This window comes from Mastigoproctus giganteus, chromosome 8, assembly GCF_048544385.1.
Source record: "Mastigoproctus giganteus isolate SK-2022 chromosome 8, ASM4854438v1, whole genome shotgun sequence".
Classification (NCBI taxonomy): Eukaryota; Metazoa; Arthropoda; class Arachnida; order Uropygi; family Thelyphonidae; genus Mastigoproctus; species Mastigoproctus giganteus.
The window spans coordinates 106,644,822-106,667,885 of record NC_143582.1 but is presented as its reverse complement, the minus strand read 5'-3'; the positions used below and the strand labels follow the sequence as shown (position 1 = coordinate 106,667,885).

Below are 23,064 nucleotides of genomic sequence, written 5' to 3'. Positions count from 1 at the left end.
AGGAACTGAAACATCAGTTTGAATCCCCACTGACTGTAAATGTTGGGCAGCTGTGGCATATGTATGCTTTGTCTCTGTTTTCATTATTTGTCTTCTTGCCTCTGGGTATGTGACTTTCTTTTATACTTTATATTTTTGAATTTTTTTCCCTTGCTTCCATAGTTCACATATTTTTGAGAAAGCTGGGTGGTGTGACAATTAGATTGGTTATGCTCTTTTGACCCACAGTTGGGGCATATTGCCTCACTGCGATATGTAGTCTGGGAGTGTCCGTACTTTTGGCATTTGTAGCACATGATGGGATTTGGGATGTATGGTCGGACATGGCAATGCAGATAGCCTGCTGTCACAGATGTTGGTAAGATAGTAGTGTTAAAAGTGAGAATTATGCTCCTTGTTGGAACAAGATTACCATCTTTTCGAGTCATAATTCTCCTTGCATGGATATCTTTTGGTCTTGAAGCTCTTTGACAATTTCCTCCTCTGATGCAGTTAATAAATCCCATTCTGTTATTACTCCCTTAGAGGCATTTAGGGTGGCATGGGGAGTAACTTTTATTGATTGTCCTTGCAAATGTTGTGAGCCTTAATAGCTTTGCAGAATGTTGAGGTTGGGTAGTCTCAACTAAAAGATCACCAGACTGGAGCTTTCTCTTGCCAGGTTACCAGCCCCGCCATGGGGAGGCAGGAGCAGTGCCGCTACAGTGACCAAGCGGCATGTAAGTTAGTGTTAAAGGAAAAAAGAAAGGTGATTTTCCTTTCTGAAACTAGCTTACAATTCGTAAGACTAAGTTATTTATTAAATAAAGCGTAAAAAAATTTTTAAACTAAAGAAGAACTGTGGCTTGGAGTAAGTAAACGATCTATGAATCACTCAGAGAATCTCTTGATCATTATAACACTTGGCACCTGGGGCCTATAGGTAGGCAAAAATTATAGCAAAAAAAACAATACATAACATGTGATTATATAATATCGGTGTAAATACACCATAGTTAACCCATAAACTTGAACTACGTATGTAGTGTAGAGGGCATCGTTTTAATTGTATCTCATATTGTGGCTGCCTTCACAACGAGATAGCTACTGTTATTTATTTTCAGCGGTACCAACACCCAGACGATCGTTTCGAAGCTATGCGGCTTCATCATCAGTGGGCAGGCAGGTACCCAGGTAATACAACAAGCCATCACAGTTGCGAAGTTATGTCCACAATATGAGAGATGCCAAAAGGGTGTGGTAGTAATGTATTTTGAAAATGAAATGCACAGAGCATAATCCTTATGGGTTTTGATAATTAACTATATAGTATCGGTGTAAATACACCATAGCTAACCCATAAACTGGCATCTCTCATATTGTGGACATAACTTCGCAACTGTGATGGCTTGTTGTATTACCTGGGTACCTGCCCGCCCACTGATGATGAAGCCGCATAGCTTCGAAACGATCGTCTGGGTGGTGGTACTGCTGAAAATAAATAACAGTAGTCTTCTCTACTAGAGAAGCATTATTTATTTGAAGTAATGCAATAGTAGCTATCTCGTTGTGAAGGCAGCCACAATATGAGATGCAATTAAAACGATGCCCTCTATGCTACATACATAGTTCAAGTTTATGGGTTAACTATGGTGTATTTACACCGATACTATATAGTTAATTATCAAAACCCATAAGGATTATGCTCTGTGCATTTCATTTTCAAAATACATTACCACCCCACCCTTTTGGCATCTCTCATATTGTGGACATAACTTCGCAACTGTGATGGCTTGTTGTATTACCTGGGTACCTGCCTGCCCACTGATGATGAAGCCGCATAGCTTCGAAACGATCGTCTGGGTGGTGGTACTGCTGAAAATAAATAACAGTAGTCTTCTCTACTAGAGAAGCGTTATTTATTGGAAGTAATGCAATAGTAGCTATCTCGTTGTGAAGGCAGCCACAATATGAGATACAATTAAAACGATGCCCTCTATGCTACTTACATAGTTCAAGTTTATGGGTTAACTATGGTGTATTTACACCGATACTATATAGTTAATTATCAAAACCCATAAGGATTATGCCCAGTGCATTTCATTTTCAAAATAACATGTGATATACCTGCTCAATCCTTGCAACAGCAACCTCTTTTGTTAGACCTATTGCTTTGCGAGCCTTAATTAAATCATAATATACTCTTCCTGTGCAAAACACTAATCTTTTTACTTTTTCTGGATTGCTATTAGGATCACCATTTTCGCAGATCATTCTTTGAAAAGTGGTTCCTGCAAAAGAGAAACAATAAAAGAAGAATATGCAATGCTTAGATGTTTTTAATAAAATTTATAAATATAGATTTAAATAATACATGATTATATCAGCAATTTGGAGAATGCAAAACATATATTAACAAGATATAAAAATTAATATTTCTGGCAATAGTAATTTCAAGAAATAATTCTTAGAACTAGCATTAGCATTAGTTGAGGAATACAATGCAAGAAAGCAAGCTTATGCAGCATCAGTGGAAAAAAAAAAAAAAAAAAAAAAAAGTTCCATTTCACCCATCCATTCACTCCAAATGCATGTCTAGTTTAGCTTTAAATTTATTCAAGCAATCAACTTCCACAACCGAGAGATGGAAGTTTGTTCCAGCAATCAACTACATGCTGGCTTAAGGCAAGTTTTCACACATCTATTCTACAACTGCCTTTCCTCAATTTGGATCTATGCCCCATCAGGTTCGTAATCTGAGCAAGAGGAAGAATCCCATTTGCACTGAGCTTGCTCAACCTGTTCAAGGTCTTATACACCTCAATTAGATCACCTTGCAGGTGCCTAGTCTCCAGATGCTGAAAACTGCAGCACCTGGAGACTAGGCAGTCCATCTGCACTGCTCAGCAAACTTCATATCTGACTGCATAATTACCCCTAGATCTTTTTCATTCTCCACTTCCCTGAGTGTAGTACCACACAGTTGGTACATTTCTGTTGGGTTACTCCTACACATATGCAGTCAGAGGTGGACTATCGAGGGTGCACTGCACCCAGGCACCTGAAAACCTGAAACACATATGAAGAAAATTTTAAAGGTGATGCCCAATTTCAATTGACATCCGGTCGGCAATGTTCAAGAGGTGCCTGAAAACCTGAAACACATATGATGCAAATTTCAATTGGCACAGGGGCACCACATATTTTAGGAATGCCCCTGTATGTAGTACTTTGTATTTGTTAATTTTAAACTTCAGTTGTCATTTCTCAGCCTATTTGCCCAACTTATCTAGATCCTGTTGCAGTAGCATACTGGTCTTTAATGTCGTTAACAACCCTGTCAACCTTTGTATCATCTGCAAACTTGGACATTAAAATGGATATACCTTCATCAATATCACTGATGAATACACAAAACAACAATGGGTCCAGGACCAAAACTGGGGAACTCTACTAATAACATTAGTCCACGAAGAGCAGCGCCCATTAATTACCACTCTCTGTCATCTCCCACTCGACCATCTCTTTATTCATTGTAGCAACTAGCCCTTAATGCCATATGGCTCCAACTTGTACAGCAGTCTTCCATGTGCAACAGTATTAAAAGCTTTCCTGAAATCCAAGTATATGATATCAAAATTATATTTTTGCATCCAGTTCCTTTGTAACGTATCCAATCAAATTGGTCAGCAAGACCTGCCTTTAACAAATGCAGGCTGTATCATAACTATTAATGCAGTCTTGTCTAGATGATCCTGCAATGTTTCTTTAACCAATGGCTCCATTATTTTCCTGGGACGGTACACAATGGTATGGCGTACCAGCACCTTTATTAACAGTGACGTGTGACATTTGGATGTAGTGCACTTCAATATTTGTAATATTCTGTAAATTTTTTTCACATGTTTACCTACTATTCAAATAAGCTTAAAATTATTTAACAAAATTTGCATTGTTTACTGTCTATTTTTAAGATATTTTGTACATAAAACTGAATAACATTTTAAAAATTCTAAATTACTCAGTTGGGCCTCTGTTTAACAAAGTTCTTTTATAGTGAATTATTTTGAATTCCCCCTGGAAGTTACATTTAAAACAGTTTCCACTGAGCGAGGAAAATTTTCACATAGCGAACGGATTAGAAGAGAATTAACTTGATACTCATTGTTTACATATCTTGCCCTCAGGCAATTTGTACTGCTGCGTGAATTAAAACAGCTAAAGCATTCTACAACTTAGTGGTAACTGGTAAAACCTATCCAACCAACTGTCCCTCATACGAAGGAGTCGTGCTAGTCAAGAGTGAGCAGATCAAGAAGTATTCCCAATGGGCTCTGGCCCACCTTCTACTACAGTGGTGTCCAACATTTTCTCGTACAGGGGCCATATTCAAGACAATTCAAAGTTAGATTTATTTAGTGTGTTACATTTTCCACATCTTGTTGCATGAAAATGTTCGAAATTTTTATTAAGTACAATACACAATTACATTTACTTTTTTTTTTTTTTTTTTTTTTATTAGAACCTACAATATTTAGTACCGTGCTTGGATTGGAGGTTGAGAAGACGAAAGAAGATATTTGTTCACATTGGACTTGAATTTCGGTAGACTGTAATTTTCAGGAAATGCATATGACGGCATTCAGGTTGTTCCAGAAAACGGCAATTGAATGAATAAACGAGGAAGATGAAAAGTTGGTTCTGTGAGTTTGAAGTTGGACAGTAAATGGATGTTGGCTGGTGGCTGCATGTTTTTGGACTGTTTTGAAAGAGAGGGCAGGAATTATAGAAGCCAATTCAGAACAGTGCCCATGGAAGTATCTGTAGAAGAGGCATGCAGCAGAAACAGTACGTCTATGAGACAGCGAGTGGAGAGACTTTGTTAGAGATGAATCATTAATTAACCTAACTGTCCTCTTCTGAATGGAATCAAGAAGCCAGAGAGAGGTTTTGGGGGCACCACCCCAGATGTGGGAACAATATTCCATGGTAGGGCGGATTTGCGATTTATACAGAGTGAGCAGCTATTTGTAGGAAAAGTAATGCCGAGAGCGAAAGAGAAAACCAAGCTTTTTAGATGCAGAGGAAGCAATATTTGTATTGTGCTTGTGCCAAGAGAGATTAGAAGTGAGGGTAATCCCCAAAAGAGATATAACATTTTGCCTAGAAATCTGAGTGTCATCAAAGATAAGCATAAGAGGAAGAATCCTTTTTGTGAGATATAAGACAATACCGAATTTTAGAAGGGTTGAAATCAACTAAGTTGTCTTTGCCCCACTGGAGAATTACCTGAAGATCGGCATTTAAGGAATTGGTAGCAGATTTTCGAGAATTTCAAGCTGATGGAGCAGGGCAAAGTTTCTCAAAATGGAAATTGGAATGCAATGTGCTATCATCGGCAAAACTATGGATAGGATTTCCAGTCAATGGAAGAAGGTCATTAATATCCAAGAGAAAAAGAGTGTGGGAAAGAACTGAACCTTGGGGGACACCGGCATTAGTGGAAAAGTTAGAAGACAGAGAGCCATCTACCACCACCACCCTCAGTGAGCGTTCAGAGAGAAAACTGGATAACCAATTACAAAAAACAGTTGGCAAACCATAAGATAGAAGCTTGTTTAGAAGACCTTTATGGCAAACACGATCGAAAGCCTTTGAGATGTCAAGAGCAACTACTTGTGTTTCACCAAACCTTTCCATTGAATTAGTCCATAAATGGGTAACATTAGCCAGAATATCACGAGTGGATCGACATCAACGGAATCCATACTGCGATCGTTGAACAGACGAAAGTTTCTAGGCAGTTTAAGAGTGGGCGATTAATTGATTTCTATATTACTTTAGAAAGAGTAGAAGTAATTGCAATGGGATGATAATTGGATGGGAGGGATTTGTCACCCTTTTTAGGAACTAGTTGGATATGAGCATAATATTTCCAAGTAGAAGGAAAAACACCTTTGAAATAAGAAAGTGAAAAAAGGCGACAAAGAATAGGAGTAAGTTCAGGATCACAGGATTTGAGAACAAGTGGAGAAATACCATCGTGACCTGGAGCTTTCTTAGTATCAAGGTTCTCCAAATCCTTCTGACATCCTTTTGACAGAAGACCACAGGAAGCATTGAATGGAGCATGTTGGGAATGGTGGGAAGTGTTTTAACAAGATCATTAATACATGAGTTGGAAGAAAAATGGGATGCTAGCAGGTCAACTTTATCCTTGGCTGAAATGACAACAGAGCCATCTGGTTTGGATAGGGATGGCTCAGCTACCATTAGGGCAAGAAGCAAGTTTTCTATTGTTAGCCTGTTCAAAATCTAGTTTGGAATGATTAATAACTGCTTTACAATTGTTGTGAGCTTTGGTGTAGGCAGAAAATGAAATTGAAGAATTAGAAACAATCCAATTATGATATACAACATTCTTCTCTTGAACAGCCTTAGCACATTTATTGGAAAACAAAGGTTTAGATAACGGACGAGATTTTAAAGTGGAGTATGGGATAAAGGATTCCATTCTTGCAAGAATAATTTCACTGACACGATATGAGGAAACATTGACAGAAGTTCTGAAACAGTAATTCGACCAAGGAAAAGAAGTCTCGCAGATCATCCTATTGTACATTCTTGTAATGCCAAACAACACGAGGTTGGGAATAGTCATGAGATAAAGGCTCCAATGGAGAAGAGACAATCACCAAGTTCTGATCTGAAGTGCCTAAAGGATCTCTCACTTCGACCGTGTACTTAGAAAGGTTGTTTGTTGTTGTTGTTGTTGTTATGGAGGCTTAATGGCACATAAGCATCTATGGCTATAATGTGCCTATTCACTTATTATTTTAGGAGATGAGGAATTTCCATAAATTCAAAAGAAAATTTTAAATCAGAAATTATTAAAAAGTCCAGTTTGCTTGAGGAAGTCAAAAAATTCAGAAATATTTGCTTTATCACCAATGAGATTTTCAAGAGTTATTGGTTTACGTTTATTTATCAGTGAGATCAAGGATGAAGCTCTGTGTTGTTTATAGTAGGGGCAGTCAATTAGAATATGTCTAACAGTCAAGATGTTAGAGCAATGTGTACACTGTGGTGGATCACCTCCTGTGAGTAAATAAAGATGTGTCAGATGAGTATGACCTATTCTTGCCCTTGAAAGGACTACTTCTTCTCGTCTCAATGTACGAACACTGGAACGCCAAATTTTCGGATCTTGTTTAAACTGAAAGAGTTTATTATTAGTCTGAGAGTGCCAGAGTGCTGTCCATTGTGATAGGCAAGCAGCATGAACGGTTAGTACACAATCTGATGCTGGAACAGGGATATTGGTTAAATCAAAGGTAGTTGGATTTTTTGCAGCTTTATCAGCCAGTTCATTGCCTAAAATACCGGAATGGGCGGGTATCCAACAAAAAGCAACCAGTTGTTGACGTTTTTTGATTTGTAGTAACAAGCTTCTGATTTCATCTAGAACAGGGTGAACTTTATCTTCGCAATTACTTAGTGACATGATTGAGCTGAGGGAATCAGTATAAATAACAGATTTTAAAGAACAGTCGGAATAGAGATTTTCTAAAGCAAGTTTTATTGCATACAATTCAGCAGAAAATATACTAAAATCTGATGGAAGGGATACTGATACAACTGTATTTGGAAACACTGCAGCTGCTCCAACATTTGAATTAGATTTAGAGCCATCTGTATAAATTTGGTAGAAATCAATATATCTTTGAATGTGAACATCATGAATTTGTTTGAAGTTTGTTGCTTGCAAAGTATTCTTTCTCCATTGGCAGAGGTAAGTGTCACATGTTGGAAGAGGAGGAGGAGCCCATGGTGGTTGAGCAAAGGTTGGTATCTGCTGTACTTTCCGGATGGAAATATTCCAAACCTGCACCAGTTCAAGAAGGCGAAGACCAACTGGTTTAACTATGCTGGGTTTGTTTCTGTATAGGTTTTCTAATGGTGGGTTTAAAAGGTATGACTGAACGGGATGAGAGGCACAACTTTGTATCTTGACAGCATATTTCAACAACAGTGTTTTCCTGCGTAGACTTAGTGGGGGCTCGTGAGCTTCTATGTAGAGACTATGTGCTGGCGACGTTCTGAACGCACCAATTGCAATTCTCAAAGCACTGTGTTGAATAGGATCAAGCCAGCGTAATGCACTCTTTCTGGCAGAATCATAGATTGGAGCACCATAATCGAGACGGGATCTGATTAATGCCTTGTACAACCGAAGCAGGGAGGTACGATCTGCACCCCACGTTCGGGCAGATAACGCTCTGAGTATGTTTATCTTTTTCAGACAGGAAGTCCGTACATTTTTAATATGATCTAGGAAATTTAATTTGTGGTCAAGGATTAATCCTAGAAATCTGATGTTAGTAGCGATTGGGATGGATACATTGGAAATTTGAAGTTCAGGATCCGGATGAAGTTTTCGTTGTCTGCAAAAATGAATTGCAGTTGTTTTCTGCTGAGAGAGTCGGTAGCCGTTGAGGCTGGCCCATTGTTGTATTTTATTTAGTGAAATTTGAAGCTGTCTTTCAATAGATCTCATGTTTTGGGAATGGCAGGAGATGGAAAGGTCATCTGCATATAGATATGTCTCAATTGTGTTTGGAAGCTGTTTGGTGATGGAATCAATTCTAATAGCAAAAAGAGTGGCACTCAATACTGATCCCTGTGGAACACCTTCTTCTTGAATGAAAGTTGAGGAGAGGGCATGTTGGTATCGAACTTGAAATGATCTAGTATGTAGAAAGTTCTTAATAAACACAGGAAGGTTGCCACGTAGTCCGAGAAAGTACAGATCACTAAGTATACCATGCCTCCAGGTGGTATCAAATGCCTTCTCTATGTCTATTGAAACCATTACTAGATGTTCATGTTTGACAAAAGCATTACGGATGGCAAATTCAGCCTTGACCATAAGGTCTAAGCATGACCTGTTTTGACGAAAGCCATATTGACTACCGCTCATTAGCTCTTCCGACTCGATGATCCAGATGAGTCTTCTGTGGATAATTTTCTCAAGGATTTTACTGAGGCAGCTTGAGAGAGATATGGGTCTATAGCTATATGGGTTGGATGGATCTTTTCCAGGTTTTAGGAATGCTAAAACTGTAGAGTGATGCCAAGAAACGGGAAAAACATTTTCTAAAAATATACGATTGTAAAAGACTAGGAGGAGGCGCAAAGCTTTGTCATTAAGATGTTGTAACATGACATAATAAATCCCATCTGGTCCAGCAGCACCATTGCGGGCTGTTCTAATGACATGTAATAGTTCAGAATATTGCAGAGGTTTATTATATGGGAGAAGGTTTGAAGTTTCAAAATTAATACCATGCTTTTCTTTAGTGTTTTTAATTCTTTGGAATGAGCTAGTATATGCTGATGTTGCTGAGATTTCTGCAAAAATATTGCCCAAAGCATTGGCTATATCTACAGGATTAGATATATCTTGCCCATTCCAGGAGAGGATTGGAGAAGGTATGGTAGGAAACTTACCAGACAGCTGTCTAATTCTTTTCCATATTATTTTGGGATCAGTATTTCTGTGAAAAGTGGATGCAAACCGGGTCCAGGATTCTTTCTTTGCTTGCTTTTGTATAAAGCGTGCTTTTGCCCTTAATTTCTTATAATTAATGAGATTGACTGTGCTTGGGCACTGCCGAAACAAATTCCAGGCTTTATTTTTTGCTCTCTTTGCTGTGGTGCATTTGTCATTCCACCAGTAATTATAGTGCTTTCGGCCCGGCGGATTTGATAGTGGTATCGTGTCTTTAGCCACATTTAGAAGATGCGACGTGATGTATTCTGTCACATCATCAATATGCTGGAGGCGGATTTTTTCCTCATCAAGGTCAATTGATGACTGAAATTTTGCCCAGTCTGCTCGGACAAATTTCCACTTTCTGCTGGGTTGAAATGAAGGAGTCTTTGCTTTCAGAAAGTTGCATACTATTGGGAAATGGTCACTGCCCATGGGATCGTTTATTACATACCACTCTATGGTTGGGACTAGTACTGGTGAACAAATTGAGAGATCTATTGCTGAGGTGTGTCCTGCTGGGAGCTGTACGTGTGTCGGTGCACCTGTATTGAGTACAGTGAGATTTAGTGTCTCCAAAAAACTTTCAATTAGTCTACCTCGTATATCCAATTTAGTAGAGCCCCATAATGGGTGGTGCCCGTTAAAGTCCCCTAATATACAGAAAGGTGGAGGTATCTGTATAAAGAGGTCTTCAAGATCTTTTAAAGAGCAAGTACAGTTTGGTGGTAGATAGACTGAGACTAGTGTTATTGTACCATGGAGAGTTATACGAACAGCAACAGCTTCTATTTCAGTTTGGAGTGGGATATGTTTAGATGGGATCTTTGAATTTACTAGTATTGCCACACCACCATGGGCAGCGTTAGCAGTATTTCGATCTCTTCGATAAATGCAATAGTTCTTTATCGAAGGAGAAATTTGTGTGGTTAGGTAAGTTTCCTGTAAACAAAAGGCAACCGGAGAATATTGGTTAATTAGGTATTGTATATCGTCTGTGTTGGAACGAAAGCCTCTGCAATTCCATTGTAAGATGTTGTGGTTCATTTTGGTTTAGTTGAGGATGAATCATCTGACTGTTTTTTGTTTGAAGAGGATTTTTTTCGGTCTTTTTTCGGGAAAGTAGGGCGTCCAGTATCCATCGTGTCATTTGCGTGAAGTTCTAGTATGGGTTCTTCATGATCTGGGTTTACATCTACTTCCATACTACTACTGGCTGATGATTCAGGTTTATTCTTATCTTTAGCAGTTTTAAGTTTTTCTTTGTTATGTGGAACTGTCCGAGTCTCAATTGGGAATTTTTCTGTGTCATTTGAGACTGTCTCAGTATCATTTGGGATACTAATTGAGGTGTTGGTGGCATTGCTGGTTTTCGTTTTAGAATTTTCTTTTCCTGTGGTTGATATGGTTGCTTTAACCCAATTAGCTAGCGAGACGTTGGGCGGTATCGACACATCTGTTTGAATTGCAGTTGTATGAAAACTTCGGGTTCGAGAGGCATACGATGGACTTGGCATGGTCAGCATTATTTGTCTGCGTGCCTCAGGATATGTGACTTTGTGTTCTACTTTATATTTTTGGATATTCCTACCCGTTTTCCACATTTCACATGTTTTAGAAAATGCGGGATGATTGCCTTTGCAGTTGGGGCAAATGGGAATTGCGGCTGGACAATCTGCCTGCGTATGATCCTTTGCTCCACAAATAGGACAGATGGGGTCACCTCTGCATGCCTGCTGTGAGTGGCCATATTTCTGGCATTTAAAACAGCGAAGAGGATTTGGGATATATGGACGAATTCGGCAGTTTAAATATCCAGCTTTTACTGAGGATGGCAAATCAGGAGTACTAAAAGTTAAAATGATGGAACGAGTTGGAATGAGATTTCCATCTTTTTTTGTCATTATTCTTTTAGCGCTGATTACCTTTTGGTTGCTAAGTTCTTGTACTAATTCATCCTCTGACACAGTAATTAAGTCCCATTCTGTGATGACACCCTTTGATGAATTTAAGGTATTGTGGGGAGTAACAGATACTGGCAACCCACCAAATGTCGTTGTCTTTAATAGCCACTCCGAATGTTTTGTGGTGGCTGTTTCAATCAGGAGATCTCCGGATTGGAGTCGCTTTACCATTTTTGGTGATCCTGCAATAGATTCTAGATGTCTTTGAATCACGAACGGAGATAACTTACCCACAGGCAGGGTAGACAGAGAGTGCATCACCAAAAAATTGGGAATATCTGAACAGTGTGTTTCTGTTCGAAGCCTTTTGGGTTGGCTATTTTCCTTGTCTTCATTACCATATTCTGGTCTTGAGCTTGAAGGCTCTAAGGGTGGAAAATTTGTGGAATCCATGATGGCTCCTTTTGGCCCTGGGGGATTATCTTTTCCACCCAGGTTACCGGCCCCGCCACGGGGAGGCAGGAGCAGTGCCACGAGGTGACCAAGCGGCTGGGTTAGTAATTAGTATTTATAGAAAAAAACAGAAAGGTGGATTCCCTTTCTGGGCCTTTCCCTACTTCTTGTAGAGTGAAAGTGCTACTCGGATATACAAAGAAATTAAGAAAACGGTTTTTGAAACAAAAATAGAATCTGTTTGCTCAAATACTCTTTGCAGAAATCGCTTTTAGAAATGCACTACAAATCGCTTGGCCACGGAACGCTTGGCACCCGGGGCCAGGTTGTTTGTGAGAAAAAGATCAAGCGTGTTGGCTGTATGATTAGGAATGTCCGGTATTCTTGTAGGTAAATGAACAATCTGTGAAAGGTCATTAGTAATTGCAAAAGCTTCAGCATCTCTACCAGCTGGGTCGGTGTGGCTAGAAAATGGAAGCCAGCTGGAGTTGTGAACATTAAAATCACCAAGGAAAATTACCTCACTGTTAGAAAAGTTGGACTGGAGAAAGTCAAGTTGCAAAGAGAGGAAGTCAAAGAGCTCCAAGTGATTAGTGGAACTGGGAGAACGGTAGAGACAACAGATGAATTTGACCCAATGAGGTAGAGAGATTTTAAGCCAGAGAAGATCAAAGAGAGGAGATTCCAAATTGCCAAGTCTCTGACAGGGAATATCAGAACGGACATATGCACAAGTACTACCTTTGGGGTGAAAGGAATCATACAGTGAATAATTTGGGCATCTGAGATGAGCAGTAGTTGAATCAATCGATAAATGAGATTATGTCAGAAAAAGTACATGGGGTTTGGCAGACTGCAAGTGGAAATGGTTTCACAAATATATATTGAGACCACATATATTAGTGAAATGAATTAGGAAGTGTTTGGGAGGTTTACATCTTTTTGCAGATAAGCTAGCTCTATTATTTTGACAATTCATGAATAGTAAGAAAAAGTGGGTGGGACATGCTGTATGAAGTAATGAATGTGGCGTAGACATGGTAAAAATATAACCAGATCCTTGACATAATGTGGCTTCGACAATGCTCCCAGCATACACACTACTCGGACTCCCTCCTATCACTATCTGGCAGAGTAGAAGTAGCAAGATTATACACTAACTGAACCGGAAGCCTCCTAGAGAGTTACCAATAGGTTCGGTCCAGTGTACTAACTAGCAGCCGGCCTGCGAACACCGTTTTGGAGCTGTACCCTCAAAATGTAAGGAATATTGGATCTCACCACGATGGTCATCATAACCTCAAAAGTCATCAATCATACTGCATGATGGAAGAGATGGGGAAGGGTTGACCGGAACTTAGCTCTAGAAACTAAACATGGGTTCCACCACTTCATGCCTCCAATAAGCAAAGTGGTGGTATTGCACCGGTTGATGAGAGTCATCTACCACCTAGTGCTGCCTGGTAACATAGAGGGGTGGCATTCCTCCATGTGGTGTGGTGTGGGTGCCACACCTTGACCCCTGCTTACGTTGGTTTACACCTGGGTGGTCACCCACCATGTACTTGTGCATGGAGGTTATACCCAGGATTACTAACAGTCCCACCATACCATCGTGAAGGTGCAAACAGAGGATTTGGCTGTCACAGACCGTCCGGACTTTGCCAAAATCGGGTCCTCTTGACTTGAGTATCACCCAAATATCATTTCCATCAGCGTTTTAGACTCCCAGGTAGCGAGTACAGCTTGTCGGCATATCTGAGGGAATGTCTTTGGCAACCTCAAGGACTGAACAAAACATTTCATGAGAAAAATATTTTGTTAATTAACAAAATTTAAAATGCTGTTTTAGTTCACTTTCCTCGTGGGCCGTAGGTTCGACACCTTTGTGAATCAACTGTAAGCACCCCGTTTGAGAATTAGAAAGGTGATTTTCTCTTACCCCGACAAATAATCATCTGTTGTTTTGTGGAAGTGCGTTATCTACATTTTCCCGTAAATTTTCCCCATCTGTTTACGTGGTCACAGTACCTGAATAACCCCATCATTTTGGACAGTTTAAAAAAAAAAAAAAAAATTCAAATTTAAGAAATAGTGATAATATCGATGACGACAGAAGGAAAATGAGGACAATGAAGGTATTAATCCTTCTAAACATGAATTGATGGCAATTGGTGAAAGTGAAGTTAGAAAATTGTCAATTAGGTTGCAGTTAAATGAAAGAGATGCAATTCAGGGATACCTAATTGATAAGTTTTCAGAAGAATTGAAGCATTTGATGAACTTTCTGAGTATGATACCAATTTCATCGAGTGAATGGATTTTCACAAATGAATCTGATCGCCTACCCAACCAGCGATTCGTTGATAACAAAAACAGTTTCTTCACTGTTTCTTAAAATTGTAGGCCCACCGCTTCAATCCAACAAACTATGTCAATTTGTGGCTGCTTCGGAAACATCATTCAGCAACTGACACACAAAGAGAAAGAAAAGAAGTCGGCAACCTGCCGCTTGTGATCCGCATGTAACTCTTTTACATTTAACTGCTGCTCATTAACTTTACAGCTCACATGAAGCACAATTTGAAATGAAGTTAAGAGGACTTAAAAATCAAGGCCATGTGGAGTGCAAGACTGCCTTAAAACTTGCAATTCTACACAAATGAGCGGCGATAGATGACTTTAAAAATGCAGACCAAATTGGTCTGCATTACCCATATATAAAATTGGTCTGCATTACCCATATATAAAATTGGTCTGCATTACCGGACCCATATATAAATTTGAAAATATTTGCATTTGAACTTCTCTTAGTTTTTGGTTTGAAGTATTTCTGCGAGCAAATATATTTGAACATGAACTATATTTAAAATAAATTAAGAAACTGTTGCCTGAAAAATGCGAGCATGTTTTAAGCTCACCATGTTGAGGACAAGAGTTGCCAGTGCGGTCTGAGGACGAGAGTTGCTGGTGTGGACGTGCCTTTCTGCCGCTCTTGGAACAGAGAAGTTTTTTCTGATTTATTTTCTGCTTTATTAGTTTAAATTGACATATTAACTTATTTTCTAGAGTAGCTTTATATTCCTATTTACGGTACTTAAGTTTAAAGTAACTTAGATAGAGATTTTGTAAGTATTACTTAGTATTGAAAAGGGTATCAAATCCACGTGTTTACATTTCGTAAAGCCGCCATTGTTACGGAAAATTAATCAGTAAAATCTATTAATCTTGTCGAACTTCATTGGCAATTAAATTGTACTTTTAACTATACATATAACCACTTAGGTTACGTAACATAAATAATTAGTAAAAATAAATAATTAATACATAACTTGATACGGAAGTTATATAAAAGGATTTCGTAGATAACACTCGTTACTGAAACATAAATATTTCATAGATAACACTCGTAGATTTCGTAGATAACACTTGTTACTGAAACATAAATATAGCGTTATAACTGTGTTGGGATACAAGTTTAGGATTTAATCTTGTACTGAAATTGAAATTTTATTGAAAGTAAATCGAAATCATGACTCAAACCAGAGCAGCAAAGCAAAAGGCTCAAGCTAATGGGAATGCTGTGGCTCAGGGTAGAACTGAGGGGGGCAGTTGCCCTCTGAATCACAGCCTTTTAAGATGCACTATTTGCTTGATGTTAGCAGAGCAGTCAGGTATGGGACATAATACTGCCATGGGGGATGTCTTTGTATGTGCGCGATGCAAGGAGTGTAAGGAAATCAGGCGACAACTCAGCGTTGTTATGGGACTATATCAGAGCTTGAAGGACAGGGGGGATGCCCTCGAAGGATTACAAGTGAAGGGCCCATCAAGCTCTCAGCTGCCCACACCAATGCCAGAGCTTGCACTTGGTCATCGCGCAACACAGCGGCAACTCCCAAGGCAGAATGCGCTGGTCCCAAAGGAACTAGTAGTTGTTGGTGACTTTATTGTCAGGGAAACGGGAAACATGCTTTGTAAAAAGGATAGGTGGAACAGGACCAGGGTATGTCTGCCAGGAGCAAAGGTTGATGACGTTGTAGAGCAGATATCATCTTTTAAGGGCACAAAAGGTGATATAGTTGTATACATTGGCACTAATGATATTAAGAGTAGGAGACCGGCGGAATTACTTAACAAGTACAGGTCACTGATGAAAAAAAAGCCGTGAATTAGGGTTGAATTTGAAAGTGTCTGCAATTCTCCCCAGACACGATAGGAGGGAGTATATGATGAGAGCCCTGTCGATCAATTCGGCCCTGGAAAGATTGTGCAGGGCTCAAGGGGTAGAATTTTTTTCAGCCTGGTCTGTACTTGTTAACAGGAGAGCCTGCTTCTACAGGGATGGGATACACTTAAATAGAAAGGGTGCAAGAATGTTTGCTGATGCTATCGAGGCAGTGTTAGGTGGGTCGGAAAACTGCTAGATTGGGGGGATACAAGGACTAATAGATTAACAGTAGCCACTGGCAGAGGAGAAAGTGATTCTTGCACTGCTTCTATTGGAATGAGCAGCAGCCTGGAAAATAAGATGCAGGATATTATAGAGACTGCTGGGAATCACGGGGGTACAAGTGAACACATGGGTTGTGTTAGGGTGGCTAAGAGGAAGAGCAGGTGCATGTATACTTGCGTGTACACTAATGCTAGGAGTTTAGTAAATAAATTTGATGAATTTGAGGTATTGCTCAAAACATCAAAGGCAGATATTGTTGGGATTTCAGAGACATGGTGTCACACAGATATAAGGAATGCATAACTGGAATTTGGGGAGTACAATGACTACAGAAAGGATAGACAGGATAGGAAGGGAGGAGGGGTTATGCTATTAGTTAAGAAACACATAAAAACCAAGGAAGTGAAGCCAGTCGACATCGCCGGACAGTGCAGTGTTGAGTCAGTTTGGTGTGACATAAGCATTGGGAGATCAAAATTGAGAGTAGGAGTGTGCTATAGGCCTAATGACTCTGATGAATATAATAAGAAACTGTTCGGAGAAATAGAGTGGGGCAGTAAATCAGAGAGTCTTATAATGGGGGATTTTAATTTCCCAGATATTGACTGGAATTTGGGGGCTGGTCACTCACACACTAGCAAGGCTTTTGTGGATTTATTGGATGAATGTTTTCTACATCAGCATGTTCGGGAGGCAACTAGAGGGAGTAATACTCTTGATTTGATTATCAGTAGTGATTCTTCATGCATTAAGAATCTGCAGATAAATGAACCACTAGGTGGCAGTGATCACAGTGTTCTGAAGTGGGAGTTACTCAAAGAAGTAACTACCATTAGGGGTAAAGGAAAGGGGTATTGCTTTCGTAAAGGCGACTACGATGGACTGAGACAGTATTTAAATTCTATACAGTGGGATCAACTGATGATGTTACCAACAGCAAATTCAAAATGGGAAGCATTCAAAGAACTTATCTTGGAAGCTACTAGGCTTTACATACCAACTAAGAAATATTGTTCAAGGTTCAGGCCTAAATGGATGTCAGATGAACTAATGAGGCATATGGCAGAGAAGAAAAATGCATGGGATACATACAAATTAACACGTGACACAGAAGCCTATGATAGATACAAGTTGATCTGTAACCAAGTTACAAAGGAGGTTAGGCAGGCGAAGGCAGATTACGAGAGATCCTTGGCAAGGGATGCGAAGAAAAACAGCAAAGAGTTCTTTACTTATGTAAACTCTAGAAGGAAGGGGATGAATCAGATTGGTCCACTTGATATCGATGGGTCAACTGTTGATGACCCTGCTCAGGTAGCTAACAAACTAAATGAATATTTTGCATCGACATTCACACATGAGGAGTTATTCAGTGAGGGGAATGCCAGAGGTGTAGTCAACTCTAGTAGTAAGCTAGAGAATCTTGTAATAACTGAGAGTAAAGTGGAGGAGAAATTGTTGAAGATAAACACAAGAAAGGCACATGGGGTGGATGGGCTCTATCCAGTTATATTAAAGGAGGCAGCAAAGGAAGTAAGCGAACCCTTAGCCATAATTATGAGAGCTTCCTTGGACTCAGGGGAGGTACCCATGGACTGGAGATGTGCAAATGTGACCCCAATTCACAAGGGAGGATCAAAGGCTAACACAAGTAATTATAGACCTGTGAGTTTAACTTCTGTTCCCGGAAAATTAATGGAGGCACTGGTTAAAGAAGCACTGCAGGATCATCTAGACAAGACTTCAGTTATAGCTCGGGCACAGCATGGTTTTGTTAAGGGGAAGTCTTGCCTGACCAATTTGATTGGATACTATGATGCAGTCACAAAAGAACTGGATGCAGGGAATAACTTTGATATTATATACTTGGATATTAGATAGGCTTTTGATGCTGTTGCACATAGAAGACTGCTGAACAAATTGAAGCAGTGTGGCATTGGAGGCAAATTGCTGCTATGGATAAAGGGGTGGTTGAGGGAGGGAAGACAGAGAGTGGTAATCAATGGACACTGCTCATCGTGGACTAATGTTATTAGTGGAGTCCCTCAGGGTTCAGTATTGGGTCCTTTATTGTTTTCTGTATTTATAAATGATATTGATGATGGTATATCAAGCTTAATGTCCAAGTTTGCAGATGATACGAAGGTTAGCAGGGTTGTCAAAGACACTACTGACACTATGCTGCTGCAACAGGATCTAGAAAGGTTGAGCAGATGGGCTGAGAGGTGGCAAATGAAGTTTAACATTGACAAATGTAAAGTACTACATATGGGAAACAGCAACCCCAGAGCAAAGTATCAACTCTGTGGTACTACACTGACAGTGGTAGAGAATGAAAGGGACCTGGGGGTGGTTGTGCAGGCAGATATGAAGTTCTCTGAGCAGTGCAGATGGGCTGCAAGAGTAGCTCATGGTGTATTGTCAATGATATATAGGAATTTTTCTAGCAGGGATAAGGAGGTGATTATTCCCTTGTATACGGCAATGGTCAGGCCACACCTAGAGTACTGTATACAGGCCTGGAGGCCTCATTTCAAGAAGGATGTGGAGCTGCTGGAATGAGTACAGAGAAGGACAACAAGATTAGTGAATGGAACAAAGGGGTGCTCTTACGAAGAAAGGCTTAAGTTTTGCAAATTACAGTGTCTGGAGACTAGGCACCAGTGAGGTGATCTGATAGAGGTGTACAAAGCCTTGAATGGTTTGAGCATGCTCAATGCTGATGGGATTCTTCCTCTTGCTCAGAATAATCACCTGAGAGGGCATAAATTCAATTGAGGAAAGATAGATGTAGGATAGATGTGCGGAAATTTGCCTTTAGCCAGCGGGTGGTTGGTAGGTGGAACAGACTTCCATCCCTTGTCGTGGAAGTTGATAGCCTAAATAAGTTTAAGGCTCAGCTGGACAGGTATTTCGAACGAACAGAGGGGTGAAGTGGAATTGGTTATTTGTTATTTATTTATATTACTTTATTTATTTATTTATTTATTTTTTGGCTGATGCTGCATAAGCTTGCTTTCTTGCATCAAATGCCTCTACTAATGCTAATGCTAAAAAATGCTAATGTTAATTAATTACAACATACTCGCATGATCTTGAGAGACACTTGCTCAAGTTCATCAGCAAAAGTCACATTAATTTGTACTTAAGTGGATATTTACATTTTTCTGTATTAATAAATCATATTTAAAAAATATATAAATATTTTTAATAAATGCCTTCCCACTCTATTCCATTTCTTAAAAAACTCTTCCCTCCCCTCCTAGCTTGCGCTGAGGTGCGGCTCTTCAGATTCTCTCTCTCTCTCTCTCTCTCTCTTTTTTGTTTTTTTTAATTAGATCAAAAATGGCTCTTCACTCAAAAAAGGTTGCCAACCCCTCCCATAGGGTGTTGGATGAGAACTTAATAAAAATTAAAAATTTGGAATATTCTACAAAAACTTTATTTTGAAATTATTTTTACTTGTTATACTCGCATTTTACTTATTTTTTTATATACTTGAAAAATAAATTTATGTTTAATAAAATGTGCGTTAATACACTTAATTTGTTGTTCTTATTCTAAAAACATTACTACTAAAGTAAAAATATCAGGAAAAAAATATTTTCAGAGTACTTTTCGCATCCTTTTAATTTTCAATTTTTCCTGATAGCAACGTCACCTATTTTTTTTTACAAAAAAAGCACTGGTTACTTGTGTCACCTTGTGAACCCCCATTGTGAATTAGGGATATAACTGCATACCTCCAGTCCATGGAGACCACCACCGAGTCCAAGGAAGCTCTCAAAATTATGGCGAATGGTTTGCTTACTTCCTTTGCTGCCTCCTTTAATATAACTGGATAGAACCCTTTTACCCCAGCTGCCTTCCTTATGTTTAGCTTCAACAATTTCTAATTCACGTTGCTCTCAGTTATTACAAAATAACTTAGCTCCCTGTTAGAGTTTGATAAACTTCTGGCCAGGGCCGGCGGAAGTGGGCCTGCAGTGCAGGTGGGCACCACTACAAGGTGGGTGCTGTTTCGAAGTGTTAGTATGAAGTTTAGTATGTTTGGGGGCACCCATTTCAGCTTTGCAGGCGAGCGACATCCAGCCTAGCGCCTGACCTGCTTCTGGCATTCCGTTCTTGAATAACTCCTCATGTGTGAATGTAGATGCAAAATGTGGATTCAGTTTATCAGCTACCTGAGCATGATCAGGAATAGTCAAGCCATATATGTTAAGTGTACCAATATTATTCATCCCTTTGCTTCTAGAGTTTACATAAGTAAAGAACTCTTTGCTGTTTTTATTTGCATCCTTTGTCAAATATTTCTTGAAATTGGCTTTGTCTGACTAACCTACTTTGTAACTTGATTACAGACTAGCTTATATCTGACATAAGCTTCTGTGTCACCAAATAATTTATATGCATACTACGGATTTTTCTTCTCTACCACGAGCCTCATTAATTCAACTTACATCCATTTAGGCCAGAACCTTGAACAATATTTCATAGTTGGTATAAAAGCCTAGAAACCTCCAAGATTAAGTCCCTGAAGGCCTCCCATTTTGAATTCACCATTGGTAACATCATCAGTCGATCCCACTGTGTAGAATTTAAAAAACTGTTTGAGACCACTGTAGTCACCTTTATGAAAACAAAAACTCTTCCCTTTACCTTTGATAATAGTTACTTCTTTAAGTAAATCCCACATCAGTACACTGTGATAACAGTCACCCAGTGATTCCTTTATTTGCAAATTCTTAATGCATGAATAATTACTGCTCATAATCAGATCAAGACTATTACTCCCTCTAGTTGCCTCTCGAACATGTTGCTGTCGAAAACAGTCATCCAACAAATCCACAAAAGTCTTGCTAGTGTGCGAGTGACCAACCCACAAGTTCCAGTCAATATCTGGAAAGTTAAAATCTCCATTATAAGACTCTCTGATTTACTGGGCCACTCTATTTCTCTGCACAGTTGTTCATTATACTCATCAGAGTCATTAGGCCTAAAACACACACACACCTACTACCATTTTCTCTTTCCCATTGCTTATGTCACACCACACTGATTCAACATTGTATTGCCCACCAATGTCAGTTGGATGCATTTTCTTAGATTTTATGTGTTTCTTAACTAACAGGATAACACCTCCCTTCCTGTCCTATCTATCCTTTCTGTACCATTGTACTCCCACATTCCAATTCAGCACTGCTTATATCTGTATGATACCACATCTCTGATATCCCAACAATATCTGCCTTTCATGTCTTTATCACCACTTCAGACTCATCAAATTTATTAACTATACTTCTAGCATTGGTGTACATGCAATATACATGCATCTGTTCTTACTCTTGGTTACCCTAACACAGACAATGTATTTACATTTTCCACAATAACTCCTAGTATTCCTGAAAATCTCAAGCACCTTGCTTTCCAGGTTGCTGCTCATTCTAATAGAAGCAGTGCAAGAATCACTTTTGTCTCTTTTTGCGGCCACTGTTAATCTTTTAGTCTGTGATTCCCCCCAAGCCAGCAGTTTTTCCGATCCACCTAACACTGCCTCAATAGCATCAGCAAATATTCTTGCACCCTTCCTATTTCAGCGTATCCCATCCCTGTAGAAGCAGTCTCTCCTGTTAACAAGCACAGACATGGTAGAAAAAATTCTACCCCATGAATCTTGCACAGTCTTTCCAGGGCCAATTGATTGACAAGGCTCTCATCATATACTCCCTCCTCTGGGCAGAATTGCAGATAACAGCCATTGCAATAAAAGCCAAAAAGATCAAGAAAGCCACATGCTTTTGCTGCAAAACAAAAACACTGGCCGAAAACAAATAAAAAAAAAAAAAAATAATAATAAATAAATAAAAACACAAAGAACACGAGTAGATAAGAAAATAGCATTAGCATTAGCATTTAGCATTAGTAGAGGCATTTGATGCAAGAAAGCAAGCTTATGCAGCATCAGCCAAAAAAAAAAAAAAAAAAACCCACTTCCACTTCACCCCTCTGTTTGTTCAAAATACCTGTCCAGCTGAGCCTTAAACTTATTTAGGCTATCAACCTCCACCACAAGGGGATGGCAGTCTGTTCCACCAACCAACCACCCGCTGGCTAAAGGCAAATTTCCGCACGTCTATCCTACATCTGTCTTTCCTCAATTTGAATTTATGCCCTCTCAGGTGATTTTTCTGAGCTAGAGGAAGAATCCCATCGGCATTGAGCATGCTTAAAACCATTCAAGGCTTTATACACCTCTATCAGATCACCTCGCTGGTGCCTAGTCTCCAGACACTGTAATTTGCAAAACTTAAGCCTTTCTTCGTAAGAGCACCCCTTTGTTCCATTCAATAATCTTGTTGCCCTTCTCTGTACTCGTTCCAGCAGCTCTACATCCTTCTTGAAATGAGGCCTCCAGACCTGTATACAGTACTCTAGGTGTGGCCTGACCATTGCCTTATACAATGGAATAATCACCTCCTTATCCCTGCTGGAAAAAATTCCTGTATATCATTGACAATACTCCATGAGCTACTCTTGCAGCCCGTCTGCACTGAGAGAACTTCATATCTGCTTGCACAATCACCCCCAAGTCCCTTTCATTCTCCACCACTGTCAGTGCAGCACCACAGAGTTGATACGTTGCTCTGGGGTTGCTGTTTCCCATGTGTAGTACTTTACATTTGTCAATGTTAAACTTCATTTGCCACCTCTCAGCCCAT

The 23,064-nt window shown here is 39.5% G+C and overlaps 1 protein-coding gene across 3 annotated transcripts in view; it reads right to left on the bottom strand.

Annotated features, from left to right (window-relative positions):
• The window catches only part of LOC150081753 (2-oxoglutarate dehydrogenase complex component E1-like), a 1,213,922-nt gene that overhangs the window by 69,192 nt on the left and 1,121,666 nt on the right, over positions 1-23,064 (bottom strand). For 2 of the 3 annotated variants that reach the window (XM_090378853.1, XM_090378852.1), the window contains exon 20: positions 2,107-2,270. In XM_090378853.1, the coding sequence (XP_090234979.1) occupies positions 2,107-2,270 (164 nt within the window). The remainder of the gene's footprint in view (positions 1-2,106; positions 2,271-23,064) is intronic. The other variant, XM_090378854.1, reaches the window with a different exon arrangement.